The 18,768-nt window shown below is 41.5% G+C and overlaps 1 protein-coding gene across 1 annotated transcript; it reads left to right on the top strand.

The window, feature by feature from the left end:
- The first annotated feature begins 7,896 nt into the window (after positions 1-7,896).
- On the top strand, positions 7,897-12,426 carry LOC133906354 (diacylglycerol kinase 2-like). The gene is made up of 8 exons (XM_062348227.1): positions 7,897-8,029; positions 8,596-9,739; positions 10,154-10,529; positions 10,632-10,708; positions 10,865-10,984; positions 11,067-11,231; positions 11,393-11,530; positions 11,860-12,426. Exons 2-8 carry the CDS (start codon positions 8,639-8,641, stop codon positions 12,010-12,012), a joined length of 2,130 nt encoding a protein of 709 aa, XP_062204211.1. The 5' UTR covers positions 7,897-8,029; positions 8,596-8,638; the 3' UTR covers positions 12,013-12,426.
- The last annotated feature ends 6,342 nt before the right edge of the window (positions 12,427-18,768 follow it).

Below are 18,768 nucleotides of genomic sequence, written 5' to 3' on the forward strand. Positions count from 1 at the left end.
CTTTTATAGAAACACTTCGTAGCTCACACAGCGCCTATCGAAATTGTACAAAGTCACCATCGACGATGGATATATCTTCTACCCCTGCTATCAGTGATCAAACCCAGTATATTTCTTTTATGTCTCACTGATACAGAGTTTTTTTTTTCAATCGGAAGCGACACAGCTCTCGATAGAAGATATTTATAGTGACTTTATCAATCTCTAAGCTCATATCTCCTGTCTTCAGTAGATATTACATAAATACATACATGTGGTTGCATAAGTGTATACATATAGTTGTACTAGTGTGATAAGGACATCACAGGCTCGTATACAATCATGCCTATGATATACAAGAACGGATCAAAGGTGCATACAATATGTATTAGAATTACTTTTTATATATTTGAGTAAAGGGGTTATATCATGAGTTATGTATATTTTTATATTTAAAAGTGTTAACATGGATAAATGAAGTTGATTGGGGAGAGTCTGAACATATTTTGAGTATAATTTGGCCTTTCGAGACAGCGTTGACTTCAAATGGTCATAACTTTTGCATACCAGTTTCGTTTTAGATGTTCTTAGACTTCACGTAAAGCTTTTCTCGTTATCTTTCTAACGGATCTGGCGACACCTCAAAATTCATCATGAGCTGTCCGAAATTGAAGAAATAAGGTGATGCCCCATCTGTAATAGGCCTTGAGTATTATATGCGGTGTACGAACCGGCCTATGATGAGTCCAAGTCTGAATTTCTGACAGAGCTAGCTCATGCCTGTAGCATTGAAACTGATCCAATAATGATTTGGGGGGGGGGGGGGGATTCAACATTTTGAGACGCCCGGAGGAAAAAACAATGGAAACTTTGATCATCGGTGGTCTCGCTTGTTCAATGCGGTCATAGATGCATTGGATCTGCGAGAGATTGAGCTTCAAGGTCGCCAATATACATGGAAAAACGACCTAGACCATCCGACATATGAGAAACTGGATAGCGTCCTTATAAGCACATAATGGGAAGCTAAATACCCAAGTGTCATGGTGCAGGCCCTAAATAGGGGAAGATCAGATCATACCCCTTTGTTGCTTAATATGGGAGCAGCTTTTCACTATAGAAAACAACCTTTGTTCAAATTTGAGCTTGACTGGTTGATCCGTGATGGGTTCTATGAGATGGTCACTAACATATGGCAAAAAGAGCAGTGGGGATCTAATACTATTGAAAAATGGTAAAAATAAAATTAGAACATTGCGACAATACCTGAGGGGTTGGGCCAAACATACATCTGGCGCTCTTAAAAAGGGAAAAAAACAACTCAATATGAAGGTGGATGAGTTGGATAAAAAAGCTGAAACGACCCCTTTAATGCCCCATAAAGTGCCTTGAAGTATTACCTCAATGAGAGGATTGCACATATGTTACGAGAAGAAGAGCTCAAATGGTATCAACGAGTTAAAGTCAAAGATCTTCTTGAGGGCGATAGCAATACAAAATACTTTCAGTTGGTGGCTAGTGACAAACATTGAAAACAAAGAATATACAAATTAGAGCAAGAGGAAGGTACACTGATTGGGGAGGCTAACCTTAAGCGGTATATCACAAAATACTACAAAGATTTATTTGGTAAGCCCGAAAATAATTACTTATCAATGAATGAAACTATTCTGGTCAATATTTCACTGGTTAATGAAGGTGAAAATGAGATTCTAACTACACCTTTTGATGAAAAGGAGGTGTGGTATGTCATTTCTTAGATGGAGTATAATAAAGCTCACGGTCCATATGGCTTTACAGCATAATTCTACCAAGTTGTTCTCAGAAGTGATTAAAAGGGACCTCATGGATCTCTTTGTTGATTTCCACCAAGGAAGACTATCCAATTTTATTCTCAACTTTGTTGTCATCACACTCATTCCTAAAAAGTGCAATGCACTCAAAATTCAGAAGTACCGCCCTATTTTCTTACTTAATATCAGCTTCAAAATTTTTGCCAAGGTGGCAACCAATAGAATTGGGGCTGTTGCTAAAAAGGTGGTAAGTTCGTTCCAAACAACTTTCATGCCTGGTCATAATACAATGGAAGGAGTTATTGTTCTCCACGAGACCATACATGAGTAGAGATGGCAATCCTACTTGCGGGTTGGGTACCCGCGGGTACTGTGCCCGACGGGCGCAGGCATGGGTCTAGGATTTCACCCACAAGCACTATGGGTCGGGTACTAGCGAAGTCACGGGTCGGGTACCCGCGAAGTCACGGGTCAGGCACGAGTTTTATAGTTTGCCCATGGGTAGCCATGGGTATACAAGATTTTTATTGTTGGCCCAACCCAATATATTGTCCATTGCCCAGCCCAGTGATTACAAGTTCGTTGATCGAACTGTAGCGCACACCCACCCACCCAGTCCCAGCCCTGCCCTCATGACCTCACATATGCCCTCACAGGCCGGTCATAGCCTCACCTGGCAGGCCGTCACCACCATGGTTCCATTTACCGACCGGAGCTCGGTTACCGAGCTCCGGCGGTAACCGAAAATGCGCGATAACCGCGGTTACCGGTCAAAAATTTAAAAAAATTCGGAGAAAATTCATTCGGCAATTTTTAAATTTTTGCGAAAAAATCATGTTTTTGCCCTCTCGGTAACCGAGCGGTTTGGGTCGGTTACCGAGCGATTTTCTCGCATTTTTGATTCAGTCGGTTACCGAGCGGTTTGGGTTGGTAACCGCTCGGTTTTCTCGATTTATCGAGCGGTTTTATCGAATTTCAGCGCAGTTCAACAAAAAACCTAAAAAAGGGTTCAATCTTGTAAAATCAATAACTAATTCATCCGAGCTTCAAATCAAGTGAAACAAATTTTGTTGCCTTCCTTGTAACATGATCTACATGATAAAAGTATTTATACTCATAAAAAATTCAAAATTTTCTGTGAGAAATTTTATTTGTTAAACCAAGGTAAATGCATAGTTTACTCTTTGCTAATCCAAAAATCATGAAACTAATTTTGTTAGTCTTCTTACATGATCCTATATCTTTTAAAAATATATGAACTCATGAATTAGTTATTGTAACATGCATGATTGTGTAAATGTGTTGCGACTAGATTAATTCATAACTGACCCATCACACCTTAAAAATTAGTGAAACCACTTTCATTAGCTTATTTATATTATGATTTACGTAGAAAAAATAATAGTAGACATGAAAAAATTAATTACAGTGATGTTTCTTAACATATTCACTTTATGCTTGTGAACTTTGTAAAAATCATAGAGAATTTAATAAAACTCTAAATAAAGTGAAATCAATTTTAAAGATTCTCTTAAAATACGTTTTATACAAGAAAAATATGTGTTTGCATGTTACACTTTTCCTTAACGTGAGTTAATAATTGAGCCGCGCGCTTCAATTTTTTTCATTTTTTTCAAACTTTCTCCCTATAGAATATGATGCAAACGACATTATTTTTGAAATGTTTTTTCACAGAAGTTCTTAGAATTATGTCTAGTTTTTTTTAAGATTTGTTTTGAATTTTTTTATTTTTTCAAATTTTTTGAATTCAAATTTCGGTTACCGAACGGTTCTTGAAACCGGACCGGACCGGGAAGGTCGGTAACCGCGATTTTTGAGCGGTTACCGACGGTTTTTTGAACCCTGGTCACCAATCCCCCAGCTAGCTATTGGCTCCAAGCTGCGCTCCTCCCCTAGTCGGTCGGCGCCCTTCCTCTACCCAGCTGCCACAGCCCACCCGCGCCCCTCCCCCATCAGACGTCATTTATCAAAATCACCGAAAGATCCAGCCAACACACAAACCAAAATCGTGGTGTTCATCAGGTGGTATCAGAGCTTTCGTTGCTCACTGACAGGTGCTAGCACACTTGTAATTGCTTTATCATCTCTCTAGTTGTTAGTCACAAACATGTCGTCAGTTGCACCACCTGCTTTGCTTTGGTAAGAACTTCGTAATAGCTTGGTAAGAGCTTAAGTGTGTATGACTTTTCATACTCCATTATCTAGTAGTTGATAGGATCATGATCAACAACAATTTTGTCACCTTCGTTGAGACACAGGGAGTGATCGACATGATGCCTTTGAGGTACGTGATGATGTTCTAGCTAGGACCAAGTCAAACATACCTTCTTTTAGTGGAGATTATGATCCTCATGCATATATTGAATGGGAGATAGTGGTTGACAGAGAATTTGAGAATTATGACCTATGTGAAAAGCAAAAGGTTACAATTGCCTCTAGTGTTTTTACTAAATATGCTTTAAATGTGTGGTGGAAACATGCTTGTAGACATGATAAGGCACCTCAATCTTGGAAAGCCCTGAAAAGATATTTGAGAGATATTTCTGTTCCCACTTATTATTCTGACATCCTTTGCAAGAAACTACAATGTTTAAAACAAGTAGTAAAACTGTTAGACATACTATCTAAACTATCATAATTGTTTGTTGTGCTATGGGGGAGATGAATGTGAAGAAGCTATGAAGATCTGATTTTTAAAGGGCGTAATCAAGAAATTCATGACATGCTTCTTCCTGAAACATACAACTCTCTCTCTTATCTGTTGCAGCTTGCCTGTGAAGCTGAAAGTTGAATTGAAATACACATGAGAAAACAAGAATATGTAAAACATATGTTTGTGCCTCCTTCTATATCACTAATAGCTTGCAGGAAATGAAGAATACTGCAAAGAAGGAGAATGAGCTAGTTATGCAAATGAGTCTATCTCTTCATGAAGAGAATCTCGTGCTGCACCTATCACTACCTGAGGAGACAATAAAAGGTAAACCAAATGGTGTTGACATAATTCAAGGTGAGTATGCTCAACCCGAACTACACTTGTCCACTACTCATGATACTTAGAGCAATCATTTGTCAATCCTATTGCTAAATTTCTTTTGTCACAAGTTGATTTCATTGTTATTTCTTTTGATAAAGAAGAGTTGTGTGACACTTCACTTATATCCATACCACAATTAGTGAATGAACATGTTGATTTGATTGCTAATCCATTAAGTGTTAATTTAAGCATGTTGTTTACATTGCTAGTGAAAATAAAGAACTTAAATTGCTATCTTTTTTAAATACTTGGGGCTATATTGGATTTGATGATCTTTGTGAGCTCAATAATTTAAAGGAGAAATTATTTGCTAGGTTAGATTTGTCATGTCCTACTAATATGATTTTCTATATCATTGGTAATTATAATTATAAATGATTGTATCTTGTGTATAGAGTGTATATTTGTTGAAATTTGAAGATGCCTCTTTTTCATAATGAGACATGTTGTATAGAGGAACATAGTAGTGCTAATATTTCTTTCTATAGTTTCTCTAGTTGTGCAAATAAGATACAACTTTGTTCTCAAGAAGGGGAGTGTCATGGACATCCAAATACCACCATATGTTCTCCTTGTGCAAAAATTTCAGAAATAAATCATTCCATCATGCTGAAATCTACATCACCCTCTCATGTGTAAGCTAACGCTAGGGTGAGTTGGTTTCCTCCTGCTGTCAATTTTTCAAAAGAACAAGTGATGTTGTACAATGATATTATCTTTTTGTGTGAGCTATACTGAGCATAAAGACAAGTCGAAACCGAGGAGGATTTCTAATCAAGAATGGGAGAATGATGAGGACATTACCGGCTTACATATGACCATGCCTATGATGTACAAGAACAGATCAAAGGTGTATGCATTCTGTATTAGAATTATTTTTTATATATTTGAGCAAATGGTGCTGCACCATGAGTTATATATGTTTTTATTTTTAGAAGTGTTAGCATGGATTAAGATAAAGCAAGGAGGATGTGTGTGTCATGCATGAGGGATAAATGAAGTTGATTGAAGACCGAGTTTGAACATATTCTGGAGTATAAATGGGCCTCCCGGGACAACGCTGACTTCAAACGGCCGTAACTTTTGCATACCAGCTCCGTTTTGGATGTTTTTGGACTTCACGTAAAGCTTGTCTCGTTATCTTTTCAACGGATCTAGGCTCACATAGAAATTCATCCTGAGCTGTTTGAAATTGAAAAAATAAGGTGCTACACCAGCTGTAATGGGCCTTGGGCCTTGTAACTTCGTTTGTCACTCCGGCCCAAGTGGGGCCCACGGTGTGTGCACCCTAACCTGGTGGAGGACGACCTAGGGTTCCCCTTAGCCATTATTCCACCATCATAAATAGCTAGGCATCCCCTTTAGGCTTCTCGGGTTTTATTTAGATTAAAGTTTAGCCATTACTACTTTACTGTGTAGACGTGTGTGTCGGCTAGATCACCTGTTCTACCGTTTTTGGAACCCCACCGTGTTGAATTTATCAATTGAAAACTTCAATTCATACCCGCAATTTCAGATTTCTCTTTATCTTTGTTCTTGCATTGTTCTTCGTCGCATTGCAGAAATTAACCTTTGTGGTTAGGTCAACCGTATCATATCAAGGTTGATAACACTCAAAGCATGGTGTAGGAATTGCTAAGGCGCAACGTCCTGCACGATTGTAATCGGATTGTCAACATCGCTCTTCACCAAATGTCGTTTATCAAACTCACTGAAATATTGGGCCAACACACAAACATAATCATAGTGTTTTTTAAAAAAAGTTTAGTGCAGACGAATAATGTCAGCATACTTGCCAGGACACCGACGACCCACCCCCATAATAGGACACACTTGCGCTGGTACCTAGGGTTAAAGACGGAGAGGATATTTTCCACTCCGTAACCAAAAAACGTATACGGATAGTCTTACCTGAATACATATATGGATAATTTCAAATCGGATACGGATACAAATATCTTTTATCCAAATACGGATAAGGAAACAAAAATGATATTTGGGCCGGGTAAGGATATGAAAATAGATATTCGGTCAGATTCAAAATGGATAATATCCGTTTTTAGTTTTTCACTCGACCCATTGAAGAGCAAGCTCATGACCATTACGAACAGGGCAACAGTCTTTCACGGCCCTAACTACTTAAATTTTTTCTTATATGTGAAGTTACACTACATTATTATTTTTATTGTTTTATATATACAATTTATTTTTCTTATATGTAAAGTTATACTTTATTATTATTTTTATTTCTTTTATATGTATAATTTATTTATCTTATATGTGAAGTTATACTATATGATTATTTTTGTTGTTTTTATACATATAATTTAAAAGGTCTTTATTATTTGATAGATGTCTAGATCCATATTTATATTCGATTTATATTCACACCATATTTATTTCCAATACTATCCATACCGTATGTGAAATTTCCGTTTCCAGTTAAAAATACAAAACGACCATTATGGACGTGTTTGGATGCCTGCACGCGCGGAGCAGCACGCCGGCCTAGCTCCGCGCGTGCAGGCGCTTGCCGTTTGGTTGTCTGCATCTTCACTGGAGCCTGCATTTGTCCGTGCGGCTGCATCTCCCTAGCCTGGCTGGCGGGAAACACCGGAATGGCCGTTTCTCCCGGGCCAGGCTAGCCACATGCAGCAGATTAGCGTTAACGATGAATAATTAGTAAATATTAGCTCATATTAGTACATTTTAAATTAGATTAAGTTTTAATATGATAAATTAAGTATTATATAGTGTATTTATGCAAAATAAATATTATGTTAACACTTGTTTTTTTTATTTCAATCTCATGCAACATATACTCATACGGGCAACCAAACACAATCTCTTCTCAGCCAGGCTAAACACATACAACCACCAAATAAACTCTACTGTATCTCCTCAGCTTATCTCAACTCAACTTGTATGACTCATACGAGTCAGACTGAGGACATACGGACAACCAAACAGGCCCTGTACGTCCATACCGGATCCGTTTTCATCCCCGGATCAAATCCCCCCTTCTCCTTTTTAAACGCACGCCACGACGCCACCCGGCCGCACCCACCCCTTCTTATTCTCTTCTCCTCTCTTCTCTCCAGCGCCGAACCCAACGACACGGCGACGCGAGCTAAGCGAGGCGGCGGCCGAGGCGAAGCCACCGAGCCACGGTTTGCTCGCCCCCGCTGCAAGGCCCGTGGTGAGCGCCCGCGACCCTACCGAATTCGAATCTGCGCGCGGGGCTCGGGTGAGATTCGGCGGGGGGTTGAATCCTTGGGGGGCTAGCGGGTAATGCGAGGTCACGGCGGGGATCGCGCGCGGGCGCGGATCCAGCCCGTGCCGCCGCGCTCGCTGGTTAGCCGTGCGAGGCTGTCGCCTCTTTGTTTCCTTCGATTTGTGCCTTCCTTCTTCCTTGAGTTCCTTCCTTGCGGGTTGATCGCTGGTTTGTTTTCCTCCGCCGGAATCGGGAGGATTGGGGGACCTCCCGGTGGTAGCCCGGGCTGATTGGTCGAGGCGAGCGAGGGAAATTGACCAGTGGAAGCTGGATTTTGCTCATCTTCTTACCGTGATTCGTCATCCGTGGGGGAATGTGATTTCGCTTGCCGAAGGGGACGGGATTGCTTTCCGTTCAAATATACCTTTGCATCTCCAAAGCTAGGATACGGTAGCACGCATTTCAGCTCTAGGATGCTAGTTTTGTATTCCGGAGGGGCGAGGTGCTTGCATGAGGAGGAGGATATTGACGAATGATTCTTGCTGTTGCAGTTACAGGTCCTGCTTTTGAGAGCTGCAAGCCTGGCGAGCTGGGATGGATCTGGTGGGACCGTTGCTGGTCAGCATGCCCCGCTTGCTTGATCCCTCCGGCCTCCAGTTCTTCGGGTGGCTCATCACCGCGGGCTCCTTCGGCCTGGCAGCGCTCATCTACGCCCTCCTCAGGCTGCAGAGGGAGGCGTCGCTCTACTGGGCCAAGGCGGCCGCCAGGGAGAAGCGGGCCGCCTGGAAGGCGCTGCGGTGCCCGAGCTCCAGTCACACGTGGGACGAGGACCACTACCGTGGGGGGCAGCCCTCGACATGCTGCGTGTGCCTGTCGTCGCTCGGCTCATCGCAGGGCGTGGTTGGTGCGAGGGGTGCCGAGGCCGACAGCGTGGTGCACAGGTGCTCTGTGTGCGGAGTGGCGGCGCACTGGTACTGCTCGCCGGGTGCAGAGAAGGACTGCAAGTGCGTCGCGCAGGCTGGCGCTTTGCCCTTGCTGCACCACTGGTCGGAGAGGTGGGTCGAGCTGGACGACAACCCGGAGATATCCTCCTTCTGCTACTACTGTGATGAGCCATGTGGTGTTCCGTTCCTCGGTGTCTCTCCTATATGGCGCTGCCTGTGGTGCCAGCGGCAGATCCATGTTGATTGTCACGCAAAACTGTTGAACGAAACGGGAAACACTTGTGATCTTGGCCTGCTCAGGAGGCTTATTGTTCCTCCCCAGTCGGTGAAAGAAGTTGGTCATGGTCCAGCAATCAGTGGAATGTTCAACTCAATCAAGGAGGGGTTTGTCACTTCATCAGCTAGGAGCCAGGATAGGAGGCAACGCAGCAAGAAACGCAACAATAGCCATCCTGGTGGCAAGACAAATCTTCCTTCCACAAATGGCTCAATCCTTGATTCACTGCTTGAAGGATTGGCTAGATTGCAGGGCCTGAATGGGAAGAATGCACTGGCAAAGCCTAAGTTGTCTGAAAATTCTCCCAAACAAACATATGGATCTGGTATTACTAATGGAGGAAAGAGGAAGTATGAACTTGTTGATTTGCCACAAGATTCGAGGCCACTGCTGGTCTTCATCAATGGCAAGAGTGGAGGCCGAAATGGATCTTCTCTTAGAAGAAGACTGAACATGTTGCTAAATCCCATACAGGTAATTTATCTTGTTATTATCTAATTAGAAAAGGAATAGAAAAACTCATTCCTATCAACTGATTAATCAAATAAACCCTTTTGCAAGTTCTAACTTTTAATGAATACATCCACAGAAATTTTGTAACCATCAATTTACCTTTGGTCGTTTTGGAGCTCTAGATGTGTAGTCCAATTATCCTGCCTGATATAAGTATTGGATGGTCTGTTGCTGTTTAGTTGCTCTAATAGTAATCTTGCTTTAGTTTTCTCTTTTCGTAGGCACATGCATTTTAAATAGGCTCTAAAATCTATCTGTTTGTATTTTAGTTAAAATACGGCTACAAATTAATTCCTTCACTGGTACTGTTGATTGTAACAGATTTAATATTCTAATCTTGAGTTCTTGACCTGACAATTCCAATCATTGTTTCAGATATTTGAGCTAAGTGCTTCTCAGGGACCTGAAGTTGGACTGCAACTATTCCACAATGTGAATCACTTCAGAATCCTTGTTTGTGGTGGGGACGGAACTGTAGCCTGGGTTCTTGATGCCATTGAAAAGCAGAACTATGAATCTCCTCCCCCTGTTGCCATTCTTCCTCTGGGAACTGGAAATGACCTATCGCGTGTTATGAGCTGGGGTGGGGGTTTATCCTCTGTTGAACGACAAGGAGGAATCTGTGCACTTCTAAATGATGTTGACCACGCAGCTGTTACAGTCCTTGATCACTGGAATGTAGCCATCAAAGAGAGGAATGGAACAGAAGGTCAATGCACCAAGCACGTAAAATTTATGACTAATTATTTAGGTACGTTTCTTCTGTCAACTTCCAACTGTAAGATTTTCTTATACTGTATACACCACTCCAGTCAGAAAATGCTTAAAATATATTCTTTTGTTTGACCCGTAGGTATTGGATGTGATGCAAAGGTTGCTTATGACTTCCACACCACTAGGGAGGAAAGACCAGATAAATTTTGCAGCCAGGTGGGCTTTTTATTTTGGAAATGAACTATTTCTTATGAAACTTCTGGGAAATTACTGAAAATCCCTGCATTCAAAATGGGTTTGATCTTATATTACCTTCTATGCTTTACCATTTACGTCAGCAAAAACATAAATGTATTAATTTTCTACATACAGTTCGTCAACAAGCTGATATATGCTAGAGAAGGTGCTAAGGATATGATGGACAGGTCTTGTTCTGATTTACCATGGCATGTTAGCCTTGAAGTTGATGGAAAGAACATTGAAATTCCAGAGGTAACCTGCTTTATATCTTTCATATAAGGCCACATTGTGATTTACCTTTGGAAGGAGCTTTCTTATCTGCTATTCTCATCAGGATGCAGAAGGTGTGATTGTTATGAATATCCATAGTTACATGGGCGGCGTTGATCTTTGGCAAAACGACAATGACCATGATGATGATTTCAGTTTGCAATCAATGCATGACAAAGTGCTTGAGGTGGTCTGTATATCGGGGACATGGCATCTAGGCAAACTGCAGGTACAGATAATCTGCATGCTCTAAAACGTTTAACTTGGTCTCTGTCTTTCCATTTTGTAAAACTTCTGCTGTTCCTGTCTTCCCACTGATAATAGTAGTTTAGCTTTAGTAATAATGTTTGGATGGCACCTTACAATCATTTTCTTGTGGTTGATTGATAGGTTGGACTTTCAAGGGCACACCGGTTAGCCCAAGGAAAGGTTATAAGATTGCACCTGCACAGTTCATTCCCTGTTCAGGTTGATGGTGAACCATGGATCCAGCCACCTGGCTGCCTTGAGATTTCTCATCGTGGACAGGTTATTTGTCTCTCTAGGCTCAATGGATCTGCATGGTAGTGTTTGCATATGTTTTCTTTCGGCATGTGAATATGCTTCCCCATATAATGAAATAAACATGTGATCTTCAATCACCCCAACTTTTGTCAGTTAGTTGGTTAACATTAATATTTCTGTACACCAGCTGTATATTAGGGGATCTTCAATCAGCTCAACTTTTATAGTGTAATAAAGTAGACCAAATGGCCAACGAACTTCATGTCAAGTTAAAAACCCTGTATTTGGTATTAGTAGTTAAGATGCGTAATACTTATTGAAATGGTTTAATGGACTGCCTTAATGCTGTGCAGATGTTTATGTTGAGGAGAACATCTGAAGAGCCCACTGGGCATGCTGCCGCAATCATGAGTGATGTCCTTGTGAATGCAGAGTGCAATGGTGTGATTGATGCTGCTCAGAAGAGATTGCTCCTCCACGAGATAGCACTCCGTTTATCGTCCTGACACAACATACAGTCAGCTCCCCTTATCTCACAAGGCTAACACCCTGCTGTATCAGTAGATACCAACCCCCCCCCCCTCTGTTGAGAAATCCCTTCCGTTGCACAGGTGTAAAATGCAAACGGTAGAGTTGATGTATACAAGCAGGAAATAGAAAATTTCCGCGTTCGGGTTTTGTCTGAGATGCGGTTCAAGTGGCTGTGAAGGTGAGAATTCCAGTCCATACAAAGAGTTTTGTAGCACATAGAGCATTGTAATTGCAAATAGGGCTCGGTGAGCTGTGTAACTAGAGAGTGTCCGGTGTTGTTACAGAGGTATAGATGCAAAGTACTATGTCACTTTCTGAGGTCTCTAATTTTGCTACTTGTGACAAGTGACATGTGATGCTGTTGTGAAGAGATTCATGGTAATCATCCAGCTGGCTGTGTTCCTCCTGTATGTTTCTAAATATGCAGACATCGAATTATGGTGGTCTTTTCAGCTCGGACAACATGCCAATTTTCTCACTCATTTGCAGCGTATTCCCTTGGAATTCATATAATCTGTCTTCTCAACTGCCTCATATAATCTGCTTTCGTGTTAAATTTTTGTGAGCCTCACCTTGTAGATGGCATGTTGAATCCCCATGTGTTAGGGACCGAGGGACTTGAGGTTTTGACGACCAAACGTCACATGGGTCTTGTTGGACGTCTGGTCGTTCTATGCAAGCGGGCCTCCCCAATGCGAGAAGCTGAGAACGCCGGGCCTATTGCTCCACTGCAAGGAGTGTTAGGGCCGGCCCACCTCATTTTTTTTAACTTTTTCTTGCTTTTCTTTTTCCTTATCCTCTCGTTTTCGCCAATCCGTTTCTTGACTTTTCTATGTGTATAAACGTTTGGAGCTAGCGCATTTCGAATCATTGCCTTAACTTTTTTACTTGCATTCAGGATTTTTTTTTGTGCTTTCAATGCCTTCCCCCATTTCTATTCGTAGAATTCGTTATGCATGCATGAATTTAAAAATTTCACAAAACTTGGTAAAATTATCATGGAATTTAATATTTAAATTTTTTATCACAAATAATTGTGTTGATGTATTAAAAATCTATGTATTTACGAAAATGTATGCCCAAACTCTATGTGCAGTGTACCAATGTATCTCAAAAGCATAGATTTAGTGTGTAAATGTATCAAACAAATGTGTAGTTCTGTGTACATTGGTGTATTAAATACGTAGTTTTGCATTATATTTTTATACTAAATCTGTAGTTTAGCAACATAACGTCTTAATTGTGTAAGGATCTATAATTCTGCAATACAACTATATAAGGATCGATGATGCTATAAGAGGGGATCAGATGAATCAGGGATTCTAAAACTATTGGCTTAGATTCAACAAAAAATCTAAATTAGTTTTTATCTAAATATGCTCAAGAATTATTTAGTGATCCTACTCTACCGCAACAAAGTTTTTCAATCTAGAAATCAATCCTACAAACTACACATGCCAATTCTATGAAAGGTAAATATGGAAGGTAAAACGGTGCAAGAAATAAATGCGGAATGTAAAGGGTAGAGAGAATGCAAACTTGGCATGATGAATTTTCTTGAGTTGCCACTTATCTCTAGTCCACGTTGAAGCCCCTAGCAAGAGCCAAACTCCGTGGTCAGCTAACTCCATGGATAGCCATTAGAGCCCTCCATAAGCCAGTGGATCTCCTACTAAGCCTCTCCCGGAAGCTCACTATCGTCTCCACTAAAGTAGTGCTTTGTCACTCCGTCACGGTGCACTTCAATCGCTCATAAGGCTTACAACCACTCCACAACCTCCTTGGAAGGTCTTGCAAGACACAAATACCATCAAGCCATCTAGATATCGACAAACATCAAGAGTAACAAGTGTGGATCACTCACTTGATCTAACTCTAGGCTAGTCACCTAGCTAGATACACACTAGACTTAAACTAGCACTAATAATCATATATATGCTAATTGCCTTGATGTTCACTATCATCATTTTGGTGGCAAGATCTCTCAAATATATGTAACAACACATCACACTATAATGGCCAGGAGGTGGAGTATTTATTTCCCCAACTCCAAAAACTAGTCATTATAAAAATTTGCCTAGAAATTGTGAATATAGGATGATCCGATGTGAACATAGGATGTTTCAATGAATACTCTGGTGAGAGCATCAGATCATCTGGTGAGTACAACTCTAATGGTCCTAAAACTAGCCATTACTTCTACCGCCTTCTCATCGGATGTTATGTTGATTTTTTCACCCTTAGTATCGGTATATTCAATGTGTATAGTATCCCTACTCATGAATAAACAATGCCTCCGCATAGACACTATGATGTAAACCTCATTTGATCACCAGAACATTTGATGCACAAATTTTTGTGAACATTAGAATATCTGATGTACACATCAAAACATTAGATGTGTATAATTTCTAGAAACTTACAATCCGTATTTCCACCGTAACCTTTTGCACCAAACTTCGATTTTAGTGATCTTAGACTCTATGAAAAACTTATGAAGTGCTATGCAACTTTTAGATTGACCACTTGAGTTAAAAGCATTGTTTGAACACCATAACATCTGGTGAATTACAAGTGTGCATCGGATTATACGGTGAATATAAATCTAAAAAAATTTCATCTGTATTTTGACTATAACTTTTCATTCCGAACTCCTATTTTAATGATATTGGACTTTATGGAAAGATTGTGAAGATCTCTACATGATTCTACTAAAATATTTAGCTCAAAGCCATTTGATTAAAATCAAATTTATGGGACAATTTCAATTCAATTATCTCTTTGTCCCGATTTCGATTCTTTTTGTTCTAGTTTCTATTCTTGATGTCTTGGGTCTTTCTCTTGGTTTATTAGAACTAGATAAACCTACTGTGTATCACGACTAGACTGTTATTCGAAAGACACTAGAATCAATCTACTAAATCCAAACCCCTCTTTGTAGTACATGCAAAGAGAACAAACATACCTACACAAGTGATGCTCTCAAATTCATGATCACTTATGCAAGCAGTAGTTCTTATATCTTCATGACACACTTTGTTTTTAATCTTGATGTTAACTCCTATAAGGTGTTTGATGCCCCTAAGTATATCACATATCACGGATAAGAATAAACCTTTTCACACTAGCAAACCTGTTAGTCAAATTGACTATGTTGACATTAGTCACTAAAACATACAAACCTTATGCTAGAGTCATTGATCTTTCAAACTCCTAAGGCCACTCCTAATGTTGGTTTCTTAGACATTAGTTAGATGTCCACCTAAGCAAAAAGATGACATGGCAAACAATTTAAAGATGAGAAAGAATAAACTTGTTTCTTATGAAAGGAATTAGCTCTTTGAGCAATTCTAAATGAGTGTGAGACAAGAAATTGTCTTGGGAGTCCTAAAAAAACTAACAACACATATGTATGTATTGAAAGTTTATTTCTTCACATCAATTTCTTGCTCTATCTCCCCTCTTAGACATCACATAAGAAACAATGCATTGGGAGTGGTCTAATCGTTTCTGGTTTAGCTGAGCTGGACCTTATTTCGACCAGCTGTGGACTGATTAAATAGAGCCGGTTTTTAGTCGGTTCAGGGCCAATTTAGACCTAGATTTTCTCAAAAGCAATTGTAGCCACTCCTAGAGTCGCGTAACCTATTCTGACATCAATGTTCATCAACATTTATAATTCAATCTAGGGTTTATAACCTAGGCTTTGTTCATAAGAGTTGTGGAATCTCTGGAGCATCTCAAGTCATCCCGGAATCAATGTCCATTGATAGATGCAAAGCAACCAGGGCTTTCCTTTTCCGACATCAATTCCTTGTTTATTAGATGCCTAACTTCACTTACCTCGTTCATGTAGATGGGGGTGGGTTCATTGCTGCTGGGCAATAAATCTAGTTGTCGGCCCTAGGTTTTTTCTGGCAACCCCTCGATGGCGGCGCCTTGAACAGAGGGGATGGAAGTGCCGTCGAGGCGAGGGAGAGGATGGCCGGTGAGAAGTGAAAAGAGTCAGTGTGCGAGGAAGGAGCTAAGTAGGCGGTGTGCGCTTACGGGGTGACAACAAGTGCGTGGTAGAGCGAGTTGGGATGTTCAGGCCTTCGATGGGCAGACACGATAGCTCTGGTGTCCTAAATTTGCCTTTGCGAATCAAATAGGGAAAACATGTCACTAGTGCTTATACACTGGAAGAGAACACAATATCTCGAAGATCCACAAACAAACTATAAGCATTGCACAGAAGTTATTATAAACCGAAAAAATTTCACCATTGCATGCCATGCGGACAAACTAAATCACCTCTCCTTGCCAACTGTGCACACATCTCCTTGAACAAGCACGCTCCTGCAGTCTTCTTGCACACTTACCGCCAAAGAAGCTCCTGCTTGAGCCCCCTCTCCCATGGCCGGCGCTGTGCCTAGTGCATGAGAGGCAGTGCCTCCTTTACGGGGAGGCGCTGTGGGTTGCCGCTCTTGGCCCGCTCCCTGAGCAGCTTCGCCGCCGCGGTAGCAGGCTCGCCTTTGCCATCATCATCTTCATCAAGCCATCTTGGCGCCCTGGGTCGCTGAGGCGTCATGAAGAGGTCGCAGTCATCGTCATGCCATCTTGGTGCCCTGGGATGCTGGGGCGTCATGAAGAGGGCAGCCTGCGGCGAGAGCTCGGTGACATCGATATGCGCCAGGCTGCCGGAGGAGGAGAGGGAACGGTAGTGCTTCATGGCCTTCTTCTTCTTCAGAGCCTTGAGGACGAAGGGGATGAGGCCATCCATTTTTTGTTCTCAAGCAAGGAAGGAAGCAGCCAGGGATGAGAAGGTTCTTGAAAGGTATTAGACTGGAAAGTGTGTATGAAATGTTTGGCAAATGACCAGGCAAAAGAATTTGTAGTAATTTGGAAATTAGTCATCTTGAAAATTTGCCCAGCTCTCCCCGTATCTTCCATCACCAATTAGCTTCCAACATATGATGTCATACCATGAATGTTGTTCAAGTAAATTGTTTTAGTAGTTATGACAACTCTTGGTGATGGTAAGCACGATCATATACATGGTATGAAGTGTTGCTCTAGCTGTAGTGGAAACCATACATTATTGCCAAATGTCTATATATGGCTGCATCCTCTTTGACAAATTTCACTCCTCATTTTTTTAATAGCTTCTTAATAAGCTGGATAGAATTATGATAACATAGAGTTGACGTGGATGAAGTTCTTTTGACCACCCACAACTTTGTCCCGGTCATGTTTACCTTGAGATGTTAATACTTTGTGATTTATCATGATAGGGGCCACTGGGAAGGATAATGCACTGCAAAAGGCATTAGAAAATTCATGGAGCATGAATTTCTTATAATGCCTTTTCTATTCTAAAAAAATCCAGCTAAACAGGAAAAATAGCTGCAAGTAAATAGCCAATGGTACCTCATATTCTTCTTAATCCCAGCCGTTTGTCAAGTGAATGAGATAAGACAGCTTAGATTACTATGTCAAGGTCAACTGGTGCAACAAATGTATCAATCCATCGCATGACAGGCTTGTTAGTCTAGACTTTAGATTGTTTGACCAAATACTTAGAATATGAAAGTCTTCACCTTCTAGGAGTTGGCCTTTACATATGTATATCTTTAGCTGATGTAAGTTACCAGATTTAGCAGTATCTCTGCTCCATTAAGATTTAAAATTGAAACCTACTGTCACGGGCGAGCGGTATGTTGGAGGGAGAGGGGTGGTGAAGGGAGTAATCATGGAAGGTAACCGGCCTTAGAACTGGACCACGTCAGCGCGGTGGTGGTCCTGTGATCGGCGACCGCGCCCACGAGGCAGATTGAGACGAAGAACAAACCAACTGGACTAATCTTTTTGCTTGCCTTTATTGAATGACGCTGGTTCCCTTATATAAGGAGGATTCTTGCTAACTAACTCACAATTGAATCTTGAAGCTAACAACCTGATAATGATGATAACAAATCTGAAGCTAACAACCAAATCTTGATACTAACTAATGTGGCAAGCTTTTTGGATCATCTTCACGCCTCCTGATGGGTCCTTGTGGGCTTGATGACCCTGTCGTAGTGAATGCCCTACATGACATATCTCCCCTCCCCTCGATGAGCAGCTCATCCTCGAGCTGGAAGTCGAGATTGTACAATTGCATTTTGACATACAATGCTCATTTCACGGTTATCACATTTCTAAATGCATATGCGGGTGTATACATATATCATATATATACCTATACGTATGTATATATGTGTATAAAAAAGAGAGATACCTGAGCTGCCTTCCCCTCCCCTCTCTCTTCTATTTTTAGCCCAGACCGGTCCATGCTTCCTTTCCCTTTTCTCTTTGCACCGGCCCAAGCCCAGGCCGGCCTCCTGGCCTTTTCCTTTCTCCCACACCGGCTCGGGCCCAGGTGGGCTCCTTCTTCTCCCCCCCCTCTATCTCTTATCCACACGCGCTGCTCTGCTCTCCTGTAGTCCTGTGCCTCTTCCTCAACCTGGCTCCTTCTCACCGCCTAGCATGCAAGGGCGCACATGCCGCGCCGCATCGCTTTTGGGCACCAGCCACCCAACCGTGTCGTTGCCTACCTCCTAGGCCCCAGCCGTCGGCTGCGTGCGCCCCCTTTCCCCTCTCCTTCTCTGTCTGGTGGACCGCCACTGTTGTATCCTTTTCCCCAACCGATTCATCCTCATCTCTATCCCTTCCCCCAAAATCAGAGCGACTTCGATGCTTATCTCCTCGCG

This window comes from Phragmites australis, chromosome 23, assembly GCF_958298935.1.
Source record: "Phragmites australis chromosome 23, lpPhrAust1.1, whole genome shotgun sequence".
Classification (NCBI taxonomy): domain Eukaryota; kingdom Viridiplantae; phylum Streptophyta; class Magnoliopsida; order Poales; family Poaceae; genus Phragmites; species Phragmites australis.

Excerpts from the sequence above, each read along its gene's own strand:
- LOC133906354 (XM_062348227.1), top strand. The coding sequence starts at position 8,639 with ATGGATCTGGTGGGACCGTTGCTGGTCAGCATGCCCCGCTTGCTTGAT. Across the intron at positions 11,232-11,392 it reads GGCATCTAGGCAAACTGCAG|GTTGGACTTTCAAGGGCACA; the intron begins GTACAGATAATC and ends GTTGATTGATAG. Across the intron at positions 11,531-11,859 it reads AGATTTCTCATCGTGGACAG|ATGTTTATGTTGAGGAGAAC; the intron begins GTTATTTGTCTC and ends AATGCTGTGCAG.